The sequence below is a fragment of the Emydura macquarii genome, unplaced genomic scaffold (genome assembly GCF_026122565.2).
Source record: "Emydura macquarii macquarii isolate MOO-44397 ecotype Brisbane River unplaced genomic scaffold, CSIRO-AGI_Emac_v2 contig_450, whole genome shotgun sequence".
In the NCBI taxonomy this organism is placed as follows: Eukaryota; Metazoa; Chordata; order Testudines; family Chelidae; genus Emydura; species Emydura macquarii.
The window spans coordinates 14632456-14651641 of record NW_027130587.1 but is presented as its reverse complement, the minus strand read 5'-3'; the positions used below and the strand labels follow the sequence as shown (position 1 = coordinate 14651641).

At 40.7% G+C, this 19186-nt stretch overlaps 1 protein-coding gene across 2 annotated transcripts in view; it reads right to left on the bottom strand.

Moving 5' to 3' along the window:
- ACACA (acetyl-CoA carboxylase alpha) overlaps positions 1-19186 on the bottom strand; it is a 178058-nt gene that overhangs the window by 26275 nt on the left and 132597 nt on the right. For both annotated transcript variants that reach the window (XM_067538102.1, XM_067538101.1), the window contains 4 exons: positions 18124-18220; positions 17174-17309; positions 8487-8664; positions 5059-5171 (listed from right to left, as the gene is read on the bottom strand). In XM_067538102.1, the coding sequence (XP_067394203.1) occupies positions 5059-5171; positions 8487-8664; positions 17174-17309; positions 18124-18220 (524 nt within the window). The remainder of the gene's footprint in view (positions 1-5058; positions 5172-8486; positions 8665-17173; positions 17310-18123; positions 18221-19186) is intronic.

Genomic DNA, 19186 nt, shown 5'->3' with positions numbered 1-19186 from the left:
TACCTACAGAACCAGTTAAAGGTAATCAGTGTACGGTATTACCTGAAGGCCAGAAAAGTTTTGCAAGTGAAGGACAATCTCAAGGGTAATATTTTACTGTTGTTCAGGAAAATAATTGGTATTTTGGTTACATACAACATGGAAAAAGAATTACAGAAAAATCTTTAGAGGGACAACAAAAGTGAGGTAGTATCTTTTATTGGACCAACTCTGTTGATGAAAGGGACACAGAACTCCTCCTTAGGTCTGGAGAAGGTAACCAGAGCATCTGAGCTAACTACAAAGTGGGACAGATTGTTAAGCTTCACACATGCTGTAGGAGTCTACTTAAAATGAAGTGGACAATAAAGGGTTAGATGGTTAAGCGTAAGGGGTCGTAACTAGCCTGGCGATTCCCCACAAATGGGATATATGTACTTCCATTGCTCAGTTTGTTTTTCAAAGGCACATTATTAGTGAACTGGTTCAAATCAAATGCACAAATACAAAATGAGTAATAACTGGTTAGGCAGTAGTACTGCAGAAATGGACCTGGGGTTATAGTGGATCACAAATTGAATATGAGCCAACAATGTGATCCAATTGCAAAAAAGACTAATATTTGGGGGTGTAGTAAGACAAGTGTCGAATGTAAGACACGGGAGGTAACTGTTCTGCTCTAACAGGCATGGATGAGGCCTCAGCTGGGGTACTGTGTCCAGTTCTAGGTGCCACACTTGAGGAAAGACGTGGACAAACTGGAGAGAGTCCAGAGGAGAGCAACAAAAATGGTAAAAGGTTTAGAAAACCTGACCTGTGAGGAAAGGTTAAAAAATCTGGGCATATCGAGAAAAGAAGACCGACAACTCTCTTCATATATGTTAAGGGCTGTTAGCAAGAGGAAAACGATCAATTGTCCTCCCTGTGCGCTAGAAGGTAGGACAAGAAGTAATCTGCTTAATCTGCAGCAAGGGAGATTTAAGTTCGGTATTAGGAAAATCTTTCTAATAGGTAAATACTAGAATAAGTTACCAACCGAAGTTGTGAAATTTTCATCACTGGAGGTTTTTAAGATCAGGTTAGACACACACCTGCCAGGGATGGTCTAGGTTTACTTGGTTCTGTCTTAGCACAGGAGGCTGGCCTAAATGAACTCTGGAAGCCTCTTCCAGCCTGACAATTCTATGAATCTATAAAATAGCTACTGCCTGACTTCTGACTACTGTCTGCTTTTCCGGACATGAGTGCAGAATGACAAACAGGTCAAGTGATGATATTTTTAGCCAATCGAGAAAACGAAAGAAAAATGTAGTAATTTTGTATATGTATGCTGCAAAGAAATCACCAACACATGGTACTGTTGGGATTTGAACAGACCTCTGAAAATGGACTGTTCTGGCTTAATTTATATATAGCCACTGCTATTCTAATGTGAGTAAAACTTTGGCTAAGTTTTTGTTATTTGGAGATTCCAGATGGATTCTGAACCATCTTTCAGCAAACGAAGATGAGAAGTCAGTCAGAAGTCACAATGATAGGCTGGTCAAAATGGGAAGTGACAGGCTCAGCTCCTGAAGTGGTATGGCATTGTTTACAGCTTTCGTGTCTGTGAAAAGTAAATTTTGCTCTATTGAGGTAGGCAGAGTCCTCCTGAATTACCCTTCATCCAACACTGCATACAGAGTATTATTATATATAAATACACACACACACACACACACACACACACAATATACAACTAGACATAAAATTACATAGCCAAACACACTCACATGCAGATATTTATTATAAAAGACAGACTAAAGATGATGTTCATCTTATTCTAAAGTCTGCTCATGGTGAGATCATACTGACGAATAAAAGATTTTTCCATTGTACCACAAGAGAAAACATTTCAATAAGATAAATGGGGACAATTTAGGGTCAGGTCCTCCTTCCATAGAAACCAATTAAAATGGGACCAAGCCTATTGTTTGTGTCACTCATTATACTTGTAGCCTTCCCGATGGTAATAAAGAACATACTACATGATAGAGTTCATTTTCTGAAATGTTTGTTTCAATCCTCAAGCCTTTACCCTTATGCTGTCAAAAACCCAGATTAAAATAGAAGACCTATGTTCTTCTGAAGTGTGGCCAGTAGGCTTCCTGCTTACACTGTCCGTACATTTCTATGTATTCATAGCTCTCCATGTCCACTCATGCTTTCTAGAGAACCCAGCCATTCTAGAGTCAAGACTGGGATCTTTTATCCTGCCCTGTTGCTCTGTGTATATGCTGTCATGTAATATAGTGCAACACTGAGTGGCATTTTAATAAAACATTAAACTGACGAAGAATTCGGTGATAGTGCTAGAAAATTGATAATGAGCAGATTTATGTCAAATTATTCAATACCTGTCATCCTTCCCTGCACCCGCCCCCCACACATGCAAGTCGAAATCCAGTGTCTGAAGGTTTCTGGAATGAAAACACAAATGTCGCTGAACTATTTACCCACCCCTCTGTACAAGACATATGTATATGAAGCTCTCCCTCTTCTCCGCTACTCAGCAGCTCCATAGAAATGATGACAGCCATTCAGGGGTTAAAAAGAGGCAGTGAACCCCCAGTTAATGAGTAAGAATTCAGCAGGCAGTGTAAGATAAATGGAGCTTTCTCTGCTTCTGCTGGAGTCAGCATGAACTGCGGCCCCGCGGCTTGTTTGTGGCAAATGGAGTGCGCGAAATATCAAAGGGCAGTGATCCAGAAGAAGACCGACTTTGACAAATTTTAAATTGGCCAGAAAGAAAACCAGTGAAAAAAATTATGCAATTCGCTGTGTCCTGCAATCTTGGCTTTCCTGCTATTGTACGGAATTAGCGACAAAACAACAGCAATGATCACCCAATGTTGGGAGCAATTAAGAGCCATCTAAGTGAGATGCTTATCAGTGACTGAAGCTTTTAGGGCTCTCTGTATGTACAGTTGTAAGTGACTTGCTCTTGTGTTATAGTCATTTTAATTAAAGTGTATGGAGTAATTATCCTGTTTAGAGAAAGGAAAAAAAAGAGCAAAAAACCCAACACAGTCTGCCTTTGGATTTTATAGGGAGACTGTAGAAAAATGTTTGCCCTTTTCTCTCTTATCAAAAAGAGGATGGTGCAGAGGTTACAGCCAGTGTGATTTAGGTTTGTTTTCTAATAGCATCTGATGGAATGGAAGGGATTCAGTGCTTGAGTTCAATGTAACCCACATCATTGTGTACGAGCCACACAACAGTAAATTCATGAGGGCAAGAAATAAAATGACATTTGCTACTTTTCCCTGCTGCTACGAGATTAAAAACCAAACAGTCCTCTTTGTCCAAGGCCAGTGTCTATACACACTTGAAGCTGGACTAATTTGCCAGTGTCATGGAAGACACCATCTTCGGGGGAGGGGAAGATTGTTAATTTGAAAGGAGCGGGACCTTTCCTGGTGCTGCTGTGGTAAATATCCTCAAAATGGTGCTCCTGCAGCAGTGCCATTTATCTGCATGCACAAGTGCTGACTATTCATTGTATACTCTTCTCAAACCACACACCCATCTACTTTCCCCTTCTTCTCGAGTCTAGAGACTCCCAAACCAGAGGGACAGTTCTTCCGCCAAGCACAGAGGTCCAGAAAATCACCTGCCAGTAGTGTAGCTACGAATCCTGCATTTCCTGACTGGGTTAGGAATCCAGCTTAGCAGTGTAAAGCACTTCAGGTGTGCATATACTTGGACTCTGTGCTAGGTTCCCAAGATCAGTTGCAGTAAGGTTTATCTATTTGTTGCTAAAGGGACATTATCAAGTCAAACGGAGCCCAAAATTTAGAACTGGGGAAAATATGTTTTTACCTAACCTAAGAACATTAGAAATTTGCTTTTCAATCCTATGGAACCGGTTTATTTGAACAAACATTCAAAGTGGAAGTGGCTAATCTGCTTTCCCAGCAGAAAGAAATGCAGGAAATAAACAGCATAGTGAGGGGAAATTAAATGAGATTTTAAAAATTCTTCCATTTTTAAACAAGTTAGAATGTCATTTGTAACAATGGTAAGGAATTTTTTTTGTAAATAGATAGTGTGGTTTTTAACCTTGAGAGTGTCCCTTCTCAGTTGTTATTCTCTTCCAAAGACGTATCAGAATGCTGTGGTCTATAAACAGTTGCTGTGTTACAAATTTAAAAAATAATAAAATATAGCAGCAGCAACAGCAACAATTTATCATATGTTTACATAGGACCTTACATCCTGAAGGACCACAAAGAGTTTTATAAATTTAAACAGACATACAAACCACATGTACAGGGAACGCTTCCTCCACTACTAAAATAGAGTCAATTCTGGACATGAAAAGTGGCTTTTGAAGGGTAGACAGTATTAGTAAGAGAGACGATTAGTGAGAGACGATGTATCTGATATTAAATTGATATTGCTGAATAGTTGATTGGGATCATTTGAAATGAAAGGTATTTTAATAATATAGCCTACACATTTAAGACAGTGGTCACAGCACAGCAAAGTAATGCAACATTTGAAGTTAGGAGATGAAGAACACTTTATCAAGTTGCAACTGCAGAGGGGACATGTGTAGGTAGCTATAATTACGAGAGTTAAAAACAAGCCATGACACTAGATTTAACCCAGATGTCACAAATATACTGGACTAGATCCATGGTTATGCCAATTTTACACCAGCTGAGGATTTGGCCCACTGAGTTTTGAGTAAGCTGAGTTTACTTGGAGAAGTAATCCCAGTGTCAAGAGTTTCACCTTCATCATGGTTTGTTGTAAAACCCATCAATTCTTTAAAAGAAAAATTAATTGGTTTTAAAAGATACTATAAACACACACTAAACGCTGTAGATGTACATGAAAATAAAGAAGATCATTCTACGCAAACACACAAGACTTGTCTCATCTGGTTTTCCTCTCAAGTTGGAAGACAGTAAATAAAAATTATCATGAATTGGATAAAATGCCTCAGTGCCCCCTTTTTAAGGTCCATAAACACATTCATTAGATATTTGCTGAACGGATCATTAATATGCCAGTACCATAGTCCAGACATACCTAGTCGTTCTGCCAGACGACTGTAGATTGGGTCCACACGTCTCATTGTTTTCACCAAATCTTTCCTGCGGAATTTGATTTCTACTGTCCCTTCTGGCTCCAAAACGCCTCCTCTGACCAATGATGGGAAAAAAGAGAAAGGAAAGGCACTTTCAGGTTATCAGATAAGGAAAATCACAGAATGGATCGGTACAATTTGTTGTTTAGAAAGTACTTAGAAAGAGAAAAGGAAATAATCTTAGCTACTATTTACCTAACACCAAATAGGATGTACACTAGATGCACATGAGGTCTTATAGAAACATATCAATCTAACACTATTCAGTGCAATTTGGTACTAACAAACAACATTTGGAACTCCGGTTGCTCCTTTCAGCTTAGGTTCCAAAAGCTCTTTTCACAGGTAGGTAAGTTTTATGAAAATGTCTTGCTGACAAAAACAAAAATTTCTTATTACAGAAGCTGCCTGCTTTCCAGGTCGTTCCAGGTCGTTTCCAGGAGTTCATGATTTGGAACCTAGGCTTGACAATGAAGACAGAAGTGATTTTACTTTCAAGTGTAAAAGAGTGAGAGAAAAGAAAGGGCAGTGGAGAGCAGTGGGGCTGGAACAATTTTCTATAGCAGGGCAGCTAAGAGCCATTGAACCAAACTGTAAACCCTGCATATAATGGAAACCACTTCAAGCCAGAGATGCGGCGGCTATTCCAGCACCTATGGTAGAGAGGCTCTAAGGAGTGGTGGTGGAGGGATATGCATTATTATAACAGTACAGCAGAGCTTCAGCATAGATATGATCACCGACTGTACTTGCAAAACAAGCTTTTGTAGACCAACTCTAGCTCACTAAGCTCCACACTGTTATGCAAAAGTCCTCAATTCTCACGTCCAGCAAAAGCTGCAGAAGCGGCAAGTCCACACTTGTAGTGGCACCACAGGACATAGCCATGGAAGTGCCATACGCACCTTTGCATGTAATTACTCAGCATGTGTTCTCAGCATGCACAGCTGTCAGTGCAGGATACAGTTGGGAACACTTTATTGGAATACGGTCTCCTAGAAATTGCTGCCATCGATTCCACATGCTGCAGGGATATGAGCTAAGTGGTACAAAACTAAGAGGTTTTGTCTTGGAGGGGTTTGTGAGAATCTTTTCAATGTTAGGTTGTGTCGGGTGAAAGTGAATTAAGGGGCAGAACTGCACCTGTTAGACAGGGTGATGATAAAGGGCCAATGTTGTTGAATATGTCCTTCTAAGTGGGATTCTCAGATGCATTAAAGGTGTGTGTGGTAGGTTAACATGAACAAAGGGATTAAATCATGATGATGATAACATTTTGTACTCAACAGATCTTCCATCCTGGGATCTCAAGGCCCTTTACAAACAATAATTAGTTATGCCTCCTGACATACCTGTAAGGCTGCTAGAGAGAGGAAAACTGAAGTCGAGAAAAGTTAAGTGCCTTGTCCAAGGTCCAAGAGAGAATCTGTGGCATTGTCAGAAACAGACCCTAAACTCCCCGTTCCTAGTTCCAGACTACAAGACCATCTAATAGCCCCTTTTTCTAGAGACTAGCTTCAGAATTCACTGAGTGGAGTGGAATGGTAGGAAAACAAAATAAGTTTGGGGATCCAAACTGGAGCCGATGCACCATCTACCTGAAAGTCTCGAGGGGGGGGGCCAGGGCGGGGAATCCAAATTGGGGCCAACGTACCACCTACCTGCAGGTCTCTGCCTTGCCTTTTCATAACTAACCATGCTGAAGGAGAGTTCGCACGACCCCTGCCTGCACTGTCTTACAAGTGCTCACATTGTCCTGAGCACCCTGATCTTTCACCTTTTAAAGAGGGAAAAGATAGATAAGTTCTGAGATGCAAAGTATAGAATATGTGATTCTTCTAACTCTAGCTCCAGAAGAGAAGCCTGGGGCCAAGTGACAGTGGTTTCCCCTTTGTGACCATTCCACTTCTTTGTATATAGAAGGAGAAATAGGCCACATGGCAATTCTTCATGGGGGTCAATGCGTCACCACTCACACAGATCCATGGGGAAGAGAGTACGTGGGCATGTTCAACAGAGCCCCTTAAGGGTGTCCTAAATTTGCTATCAACTCCCACCAACTTGTAATGGCAAAATTCCTGGGCAACTGCTCTAACAAAAAAAAAAAAGTGCCATTTCCAACGTAGGCATCTCAAGCCAGCCAATGCTGAGTAACTTTTGGGAGTGAATTAAAACGGTGCCATGTTCCCTGCTCCAGTACATAATGTATATTGGGATAAGCTGGTTATTTGGTGCGAGGGGAATGATTTAGCCTCTGAATAAGCAGAAAGAGCAATGCTCACCTATCTGTAACACAATGTGAAACCAGACTGTTTGCACACATACTCAAAAAAGTAGGAAAGTTGCAAAGGTGAAATGCAGCTACCCCCACTTTTGTGAGTGGAACCCAGAAATACACAATTCCACAGATGTAACAGGGGTCACACCAGAATAATAATGTTATTTTCACCTTCAGATGTTAGTCTATTTTCCCATTTGCCTGGCTATTTTCATATCACATGGCTGACCGGATCAAATAGATTAAAAACAGAAATCTAACATGGTCAGGTTCTCTCAAGTGCTTGAACTGCTTTGCTGTTTCTTTCTGTAGCATAACCCCATGTATGTCCTCCTTCCCTTGACTGCTCCAAATAAAATTCCTCTGATAAGAGCATGGCACTACGCGCTCATAGTTTATCCTGTTTATATTAGTCATTGGTTGGCAGGATTGTTATACACCTCCAAGTCATCCAGTATCTTAATTTTTTTTTTATTTTTTATTTTTAAAGATCCTGGAGGACTTGATTTTAAAAATTCACTTCCAATTGTTTGTCTGCAATTTTACACCCAGGAACAACAATAACCATGGGCACATTTATGCATGTTGCATTTTATAGACATGTGAGTGATAGCTCTCTGAACAGGCAATTGTGTAGCTAAGTACGTCAAAATACAGCAGCACTTATTTGTGCTCACAAAATTGTGCCCAGTTATTTCAAAGTAAAAAACTGTGGGTGCAAAAATCAGATGGTAAATTGAAGCCTTTATGCCAGGGCTTCAAAATGCTTTACAAACATTAACTAAAGATGCTGCACACAACATCCTGGAGGCAGGTAAAGAGAAGTTAAGAGACTTGACCAAGGTGAGAGAGTCAATGGCTCAGTGAACAACAGAATCCAAGAGTCCTTATTCCCAGTCTCTTGCTGTAATCACTAGACAACAGCCCCTACTTTCCATTAGGTACAGCCAGAAAGCAAACCAACCCCCCTCCTTCATGTAAGCACACAAGAATTGCTGTACTACAACAAAACAATGGCTTGCTTACTCTGGTATTTTTGTCTTGGAACAGTACAATACACAGAAAGGAGAAAAGCTAAGTGAGTTGCTTTACCTGCTGTCTCGGTCTGCGTACATCTCCATGTGTCGGGGATTAATGGTGGGATCAATCACGACCCAGGATCCTCCTCTCAGCTCTGCTTGGGGTGGAATGTAAACAAGCACTGGTTGTCTATATTCTCTTAGGCCATCCACAATGTAGGCACCAAACTTCAGCACCTGGTCATACATGTCTGGAAAAAGGACACAGCAATTTAAATTCTTTATCCTCCTCAATCTTGGGCAAGTCAAAAAACCACTCTGTTTTTACTGCTGGATTCCTAAGCAGCTGCTTTGATCCCCACCCTAGAAGCACTTCTAGGCATTACCTGGACTTTAAGGGAAGCACGTAGGTTTGCAAAATTGGACTGGAGTACAGTACTTGCAAAAAGGCAGATTTTTGGGAGAAATCCAGACCTCTTCCCTGTCCCAGGCTAAGCTGGGCAAACTAGGATAGACATTCTCATGTTGTAAGAGCATTTCTGTCTGGAGCTCAGGTTTGCTTCACTTCTATTGTATACAAATCAGTTCATAAACCCTTATTCTGGACCTCCTGCTTGACATAATAAGCAGTACAAAAGGATCCACCCCCTTAGTATCCTACTGAAGTGAATGGGTATTTCTGGGTGATCAGCCATTCTGACCAGATATTTAGGTGCCTAAATATGAACTTAGATGCCTAACTTTAGGTCCGGTCCCCAAGTTGGAAAAGTTTGACCATATGCTTTTATTCACATAAAATCTAATAAGTGTGCATCTGTGTGTGGCAGCACAAAGGGCAATAAATGATTTGCATCTCATCAAGAGTGCAGATAATTTTTTTTTCTTAAGTGTGAAAAATAGTTTCCTCTTTTCCTTAAATCAAGAACGGCTGAAGGGATTTTTGCTTAAACTTAATAATAATAATAATTGCACCCTCAGGTAGAGACAACGCATGGAAAATGTCAGCCCCAAACGTGATTTAGTTAAAAGAAAGTGACAAATATGACATGACAGGAGTTTATCATGGAAACAGCTAGGCAGCCTCAAGTGCATATATTGTTACACACTCCATTATATATAGAATCACCGACTCAAACATATTAGAGATGGAAAATATCTACTGGGATCATCCAGGCCATCTCTGTCAATCGAGTACATTTTCCAGGGCTTTGTAAAGCTTTGATTTCGAAGTTCCAAACTTGTAGATTTCCACCACTTCCTTAGGGAGACCATTCAACAGCCTAACAGATGATCTTGTCAGGAATTTTTGCAGCATGTTTTCCCTTTTTTAGTTTCAGACCGTTACTCCCTACATCATACTACACAATCTCTGCCCCTTCTTGAAGCATGAATCCTATAAATACTTGCGACTCCTTAGTCACTGCTTAGTCAAATACCTCTTTCAAATATTTTCCTTCTAAGACAATCCCTTCAAGCCCTTTGATTATTTTTGTTGCCTTTCTCTGAACTCCTTCCAATTGGTCAATAACTTTCTAGTGTCATGATATCCCAAAATAACTAATATTCCAGGAGTAGTTGCACTGGAGCAATAAAGCAAGGGAGTTAACCTCTCTGCTCCATGACATGAGGCCTTTACATGCCAAAATCACACTAGCCTTTTATAATACTTATATAAAAGGCTATATGCATCCATCGTAGGTACTTCTATAACCCCCATCACTGCAGCATGTGAGGCACCTCATCACCTTTGGTGTATTTATCCTCACAAGAACCCTGTGAGGTAAAGAAGCCCCATTTTACAAAGGGAAACTGAGGCAGAGAGACACTCCATGATTTGCCTAAGGTCACACAGGAAGCTTGTGGGAGAGCAGGGAATTGAACTGAGGCCTCCCAGACTAGCACCTAGGTCCTCTCGTGTCCACCCACCTATGTACTAACAAATTCTGCCCGTGCGAGAAATGGCTCTTTATAGAGGTTCATTTCCTGACTGCCCAAGAAAACTAGTTTAAAATTCTTTAAGAAAGTCGAAACATTGCTGAAGAGAAGAAAGATCTATTTCCTGCTGCGGTACATGTGAATATATATAAATGTTAATCAAGGGGGAGGGGAACAAAAACCAAACAATACTCCAAACTCTTCATTTGTCCTGAGAAAAGAGAGAGACCTCAAAAAAAGTGACAAATTTATTACTAATTACACAATCCCTTTATTATGTAGTGCTAGTAATAAACCACTTGAAGTACTTTCAGCTAATTCTAGTGTTAAGAAAATAATTGCTTGATTCAAATTATTTTAACTGAATTAATTCTTTACTAGACATTTTTTTACTAGTGCTACATAATAAAATAATTGTGTAATTAGCAATTCATTTCTCACTGCTGCCAAGAGTATATATTTTACTTACAGTGAGTGTGGGGGGGGAGACGAGTACCACTTGTTTGGACTGGGGCGGTGGAAGAGGAATGGAGAGACTGAAGGAAAGGGAACGCTGTACGCACACTGAGTATGGACTATGTGAAAGGTCTCATTTAGGGCTTGACTGAACTTGTCGCACTGAGGTCAGTAGGAATTTTGCAAGCAGGATCAGGCCTTTAAACCACCTAGAGTCATGACCTTCGAACAAAGGTTCCTTCTTTGTCTCTGACTCTCTCTTTTTTTGGCCCGTGCATTAAGCATATGAAATGCAAGAGCATCTACCTCTCCTGGAACTGCCTAGCAGCCTTAACTTGATACTGCCTATCAAGCAGATTTACATCAAGTACTTGACAACCCTTTTGCCCACATTTCCTGCACACCCAAAACTCCCACCGATGTATTCCTTGGGTACGCAAAATTCCCACTAAAGTCAATAGATCCAGCACTGAGCATACAAAATTCCCTTTGATTCAATCGGCTTCATGCCTTTGTGTAGCCAAACTTCCTTTGAAGTACTGGGAGTTTGGGGTCCATGAAGGATGTATGATCTGGCCCTAAATGTTAACAGTTTTGTTCTTAAAAGTGTCCTTCTAACACTGATCTAAAGAATACCCTAAACGTTCCACTGATATCAGCTTCATGGCTTCTTTCTACCTGATCAGATGTGAATGGAGCCAATGTGGTTATTTCATTTATATTGGAATATTTCAAATGTTTGCCAGCATTCTGTATGGGAAGGAATGGAAGAAACCGACATACAATGTCATTCTGTTTGCTGGAACTTCACATCAGTGCTCCCCTTTACAAAAGCCGTGTAGACTCTTCCCCCAACAAATCGTGCGGTAACAGGTAATTTAGAACCCATCACTGTGTACGTAGAGGGGATTATTTTTTCCAACGTGCACTACTTTGTACTTATCAACATTGAATTTCATTGGTCATTTCTGTTGCCCAGTCACCCAGTTTTGTGAGATCCATCTGTAACACACCAGAGTCTACTTTGAACTAAACTATCTTGAATAGTTTTGTATCATCTGTCACTGTTCACTCCCTTTTTCCAAATCATTTACGACTATGTTGAACAGCACTGGTCCCAGTACTTTCATTGGGGGATGCCACTGTTCACATTTCTCCATTGTAAAAACTGACTATTTATTCCTACACTTTGTTTTCTATCTTTCATCCAATTACTGATCATGCAAGGACCTTCCCTCTTATCCCATGGCTACTCATTTTCCTTAACAGCCTTTGGTGAGGGACTTTGTCAAAGGCTTTCTGAAAATCCAGGTACACTATATTGACTAGATCACCTTTATTCACATGCTTGTTGACTACCTCAAAGAATTTTAATAGATTGGTGAGGCATGACTTCCCTTTACAAAAGCCTTGAGTTAAGGAGAGCATGATCTGGTCCTCCAGTCCTATAATATAATCAGTGATGCCTTGTACAATTCAACTGAAATCAATGCACGTTTCTATACTACAGAGCCAATTCACAGCGGGGGAAACTGAGGCATAATTTAATTGTTACCAAAAAAAAAAAAAAGGTTACCAGACTATTTTATATATTTAACAATAAAGCTTTGCACTTCTATAGCATCTTTCATCCTAATGCCTTTTGCAAACATACTTAGGTAAGGCTTAATACCTACTTCACAAAGATGTTGCTGTTATAATACCTATTTTACTGATGGTGAAAGTGAGATGATAATAGAATTGCTGAAGGTCATACAAAATGCAGCAAAGAGAACCCAGGAGTCCTGATTCCTAGCCCCTGGTCTAACCACTAGAAAACACATCCTCCGTTTTATATTAATATTGTAGTTGAGGATGAAAGTACAAAACATTTACCTCACTGTGATAAATACATTTACTGTGGTATTTGCAGTCTTCTGGGAAATACTGCATCCAATTTAACTACTGCAGATGGTAAGTGATGCCAGTTTTTAATAGTGCCCACAGTTCTGTGTTTTCATTGTTTGGGCAGCCCAAGTGCTTTGGCAGTGTAGACTTTAAAACCAGTTATCACTGTAACTAACATACTGAATATGGTTTAACAAGTTACTGTGGCAAAGAGCAAGAGACAACCTTTAAATAACAAAATGGTCGCGCAACTGTGTTAAAAATACAGATATTTATGCTGAATATATGAGCAAAGACCAATTAAACCTGCAGTTCCTCAGTTTGTCTTTTTAAACGGCCTTTTTGTACATCTGAACATAAAACAAACACCCCAGCAAACTGGAAAAAAAATTAAAATGGATGGGACTTCTTGGCCAAATTTCAGTCCAATATTAATTCAAACCATTGAATCACAAACCACTTGAAAAACAGAGTGTCGATTGGAAATGCTCACAGACCTTTCAGAAGAGCCGTGCTGTTTGCTATGCGACATAATATTCAGTCCATGTAACATGCACTTTCACATTCTATATCTACGTGTTCACTTGCAGTGTGTGTCTGCACCAACTGTATGCAGACATGAAACCTACTGGAAGTTGTTATCATTACCCGTATGTGTAAATATTGGCAGCCAGATGCATCAAGCACGCCATAAAGGCTGCAGACAGCTTTTTGCGTTTCCATAATAACGGGCAATATGTCCTACACCCTCGAAGCTGGAACAGATCTCATCTTCTTGGCTGGATTACCAGACAGGACCTCAGATAAACACCAAGCGTACACTGGCTGCATACACATAATGGACCTCAAACCCATTACATATAGGCAGTGCTGTATTTCAACATCCAGGTGATCAGAGATTTAAAATGGCTTTTTCATTCTGGTTGAAGTTTTCAATAAGATTTTTTTTTAATTGTTATTTATATCTGGTCCCAGGAAAAAATAATAAGTGTAACATGAAAAACCAACCGAGAGTGACCCTGTAGCACCAGCAGTGATGCAGTTTAATATCACTGGGATTTGCATCCTATCAAACTATTCATGCTGAGTCTGAGACCCTGGTGCTAATTTCTAGTAAATTTCACGCTTGATGTCTCACTGTTGTGGGTCATTGCCGGTTCGTCTAAATAAACTGCTTCCAAATGGCTCCTCCATCTAAATATTCAAGCCAGTTTTTATAATTTAATTTTGCATTATGCTGAATCGCCTTCCGGCCAGATAGAGTTCGTTGGAGAAACCACCAATACTGATGTGATATGCCTTTATTTATTTTATTTATTTATTTTACTGCTCAAATTAGACCTCCTAGGCCGACTAGTAAAGAGGTTCCCCCCACCCCCCTCAACTAATGTCAATTTTCAGCATAGCAAGAGCTGTCTCTAATCTTTTCCTACTCATTACACACAATTTTGGAGTCATTTTACCCACAGTGCAGTCGGCTCCTGGCAGTATGTTTGTGAGCACTGAGGGGTGGCATAATTGTTTATTTTCCCTCCCTGCATAATCCCCAACCAGCATTGAAACCAAAACTGGCAACAACTCCCCAAGGGATGTTGAAACTGACAAGAGAGACTGAGACTTTCTACCCAGGTCCTTTTACATGAGATAATATGTAGAAAACATCCTGACCCATATGTAAATCAAAATGGCTCTATTCTTCACCCTCCCCTCCTGTGCTGTTCTCTCCTCCTCCAAGCTTACCGATAGTAATAAGTGATGTGCAAATAAAAATATTGGCACTTTCACTATATGGCTCCATAGCCCGGCCCTGTAGTCCAGATTCCAAAGCAAAATTCAGTTTTCAAGGGACATTACTAACAAAGGGCAAGTCCTCAAAGAGCACGGGAAACTGACACAACAGCAACAACTTAGTAAGACTACAATTCTACAGCTTCTTTCATGAGAGGATCTCAGAGCACTTTACAAGCGTTAATGAATTAAATCTTATAGCACTCTAGTAAATTCGATGGTGAGGCACACAGAAGTCAAGGTCACATAGCAAAGTGGCAGAGATGGGACTAGAACTCAGATCTTTTGTGCTCCATCATCCTGTGTCGTAACCAGTGACTAGGTTTCCTCTCTGGAAAATATACTCATTCTTGGAGTGCTCTGCTAATTAAACTGTGTTCTTTTCCTGTCTGCTAAAGAACCTAGCAGGCCCAATAAAGCATGCCTTCCTTTCTAGACTAGGAACGTGCACTCTGTCACTGGCACTATATCTTTTCTTCTATGTGTTTGTAAAGTGCTGTCACCTTTTATCTATTTCAATTTCATAGCATCAATCTCACATTCTTGGCACTTCACAAAATTTAAAATAGCAACATCTCATCCAAAATTCTAATGGACGGAATATTAATGGAGCAGCTTTCTGCTGTTCAATCCACATGAGCTGCCACCATTGCCTACAGAGTCAATCTGGAGACAACCCTTGATATAACAATAATACGATATAGAATTATCAATGACAAAGTTACCCGCATGGCAGCATGTGCCTATACATTTTTTTGGCTAAACCAGTCCCATACCAAAGCTTTGAGGAGCTTTCCGAGCACTAGGGGTTTCCCAAGATTAGGGTTTAATTGATCCAGGTTAGAAACTGTAAATTTTGTTTAGCAACTAAGCCACTGTTAAAATCCAATTACCCGTTTTCAGTGCTGCTGATCTGGGCAATCCCTGTAACTGTTTAGGAGGGTATGCGTAAAAATAATGCAATGTTGTTTACTCTTAACAGAACTTGCATTACAAGCTGCACATTGCAAAGCCTGGGTTATTCCTGTTACCATCCATCTGCCTACAAAAGACTAGATAAGAGTAAATGAAGCCCTATCAATCCCACTCTGTTGCCAATCAAAGGAGTTATTGCCAAGTAAGACATTTCTTTCCACTCCCGGGCTGGAGAGCAAGCAGAACTGGATTATTGGCATAGCTGTGCAGAGCATTACTACTGGGGCTGTGCACTGATTTAACTGGACTTGTTGTTTTAACTATCACACAAATATTTCAGCCAAGTAACCGTTATGTAAGAAATCTAAAATGCGCACAGGGAGGTAAATGCAACATTCTGTTTTTGGGGACACAGCCAGCCTGAAAGCCATATATTGTAAACAAGTATTCCTTGACTTATTTATGACTCTCTCTCACAGTATGCGCATCTCTTATCTTGGACAATGAAAATCAATTCAGGTACTTCCAAGTTCTCAGTGCTGTAACGTTTGGTTTGCGAACACTTTCTGGAAATTTGTACTTGCTGTAAAACTAGTGTTTTCAATGGAATTTAAAAGAATAACAGGGGAAACATTTTTCTGCAGCTCTTAGGGGTTGGTTTTTATAAAACTAAATTTTTAGATGAAGTGGAGTTGTCACCTTACTAAGGTTATCTACACTGGGGTTTCATGCTGACAGAAACCGTGCCAGCGCAAGTCATGGTTAACCTGGGCACAGTCTGTCTACACTAAGGTTTGCACAAATGCAGCTATGCCGGTGTAAAAAAACGCAGTGTAGGCAAGGCCTACAAGTCAGACAGTCTAGCACCCACAGCAATGCACCCCTGAGAACCACTTACAAAGAACACGGGAAGAAAATGATACCTCCTGAGAAAAGAATGTTCAAAAGAAGCTTTGCCGGCCAGAGGAGAGGGAGATGCAGGCTGAAGAATATAGTTTTAAAATGGGCTACAGCCGATTTTAACTCTCAGATTTAAAGGGCCAGAAAATACCATGTTTGGAAACTATAGAGTTTCACATATTTGGGATAATTATGCCCTGGTGTTAGCTTTTCTTATAGTTTCATATTTAACTAACAAAAATTCCAACCATGTCAGTTTTGTGGAGTAGACCCCTAATTGTGTTCTATAGTGTAGCTGAAACCTCATTTCCAAGATTTCTGTCTGGTAATGAATTGGAACCAACTATAAATTAGAACAGCATCATAACAGGACAGGGGACAAACATAACATAAGCAGGCCCTCTAAACTCAGATGTATTCACAATATCAGTAGGTCCAGGCATCATAAAGGTTAGTATGTCTACTAGATACCCACCTTCACAGCAATTCTGTATGGCAAGTCACATATGCCTTCAAGTTTCCTGCCATCAGCTCTTGTCCACATCATGAAAGAAACTGGACCCAAACTGCAGCAACAGAGTATGAAGTAGACACATCCTACTTACACCAGTCTGGGTGTGCTATGCTAGGAGAAGGCAGCTGTGGACTAGTCACATAGGACTGCTAAGAGGGATAGCTGCTCTCCATTATAACATAGGTCAGCTAGGAAAGGGGAAAAAATGCCTGTAAACCTGAAGGGACATTGGTGACACAATCAGAGCACACCACGCAACCTTTACTTCTGTGACCCCATAAAAATAGTTTGTTTCTCTTGATATCAGGAACCAAACTGACTTTCATCCCCAACACATGAAAATATAGCAATGGTTTGATAATCACCTTTCATTCCACCAGAAAAGCCTCTCCAGTTGGCAAAGACGATCAGAGGGAGTCCCTCCCGGTTAAAGTCTTTGATAGCCTGAGCAGTCTTAAAGGCAGAGTCCGGGAACCACACTTGACCTGCCTGTTGGATTATCTGTTGTGGGGGGAAAAATGGTAAGACTTGAATGTTTTGTTAATATGACAGTTGCTATAAAAAGAAAACGAAGAGATACAGCAAGAGCTACAATTTGAAAAAAAAGTTGACAAGCATAACAACCTGTTATCAATATTACAGGGTCATTGATGCACTGGGAGAATGACGCTCAAAGGAACGAAAGGACACTGACTCTAAGAATTTACAAAACAAGACACTGATCGTGCAACTCACTTTACGTGAGCAGATCCCCACACCCATTAGGCGCGCCGCTAGCTTCAATGCAACAAGTTAAATAAGAAGACAAAGAAAGTACTAAGAAAAGAAGAAGCAGGAGTGGAGACATAGGCAGGGCAAGAGCTGGGAAGGCAGAGATAAAAAGAGTATGAACATAATACAAAAAAGAGCAAGAATTTCAGAACTGGGGGTGATGTGGCCAGAGCAGCAGGAGAGAAGAATGATTTTTTACTTCCCAGGTTTCCTGATTCCAAGACTTGTGCTTTAGCCATAAGACCTTTTCCTTCTTTCAAAAGAGGGCAGGGCTAGCATCAACAGAGATAAGTCATCTCCTGCCCATATATTCTGTATATCCAAGGCTCTCTCTTTGTACGAACAGAGTCAGCCAGCAAGACAGCCCATTCACCAGCTCTGAGAGCAACATATGAGCATACAGCCACAGGCTGATCAGTTTCTTGTCTGACACCTCGACTGTATGGGCTAGTCTACCAATAAACACAAACCAACTTATCAAAGAGGCATCTGCAGAGAATGACTTTAACCAAATCCCAGCATGTTTTCAACAGCAAAACCCTACCTTGGCCTCGGAGTCCAGGTTGGCAGGGTCCGCAGGGATACTGAGCTCCACTGTTCTAGTTTCTACGGCAACTACTCCTACAGGTATTCCTCCCAATCTGAAAACAGATGACAGAAATCAAAACCCACGTTTTACCATTGTACAACTAGTTATTTTTTCTAATCCTTCATCAGAATGCTTGAAAATAAGAACAAGAGAGAAACAATGCAAATAAAGGGAGGGTGAGGCACTCCAGTCTTTCTGAAGAGTTCAGGCATGTGCCTGGATCATTTCAGAGCTGGATGTATAGCTCTCAGAATAAGACCTCTTTATAAAACGAACACCCCACAACAAACTAGAATAGAACAAACTAAAGTCTAGCATTTTTCACTTGGTATGAGACAGTTATGCAGTTGCACAGGGCTGCATCTCTGCTAGCACCTTTCCTAGCATGCCACCAAACAGATGTTCATGACAGCTGTCGTCAACAAAAAATATAAGCTTGAAGACACAAGCCTTCTCAGCCCCGCATTTACAATCACAATGATCCTTCCTCCCACTACCAGTTGATCAAAAACCCCATATGCCACGTTTCACAGAAGACTGCATTACCCAGCCATCCCCATTGCCTTGCACACTTTACAGGGATTCCCCCAAAAGTGAGGAATGGTGATGGGCAGAAGGAAGGTCAGTGTTTTATCTATTAACTCTCACAGCTGCTGGATCATTGCTGGGGGGAAGAGGCAGAAATAATAGGGAATGGCATACGGGCACAAAGAAGCAGGGTAATGTGTGTGTCAGGGAAATTCAGCCTCGCTCTCCATTCAGCCTAATAACTTTCTAAAACAAAAGGCATCTGCTTTTGGCAACAGCTGATTGCAATGGCTTCCTGAGGTTGCACGAAAGAGTCCCAGCAGAGACTATCCCTCTCTACTCAGCCATCTCAAGTTGGATGACAAGAACCCTAGGCACCAAAAGTGACAAGGCTGATGTGCGCTAGGGGGTTTGAAAATATTCCTATTCACAATGATTAAGAGTCCAGCTGAAAACTCGTAATTGCAGAAGCCGTCTTAAATCGGTAACT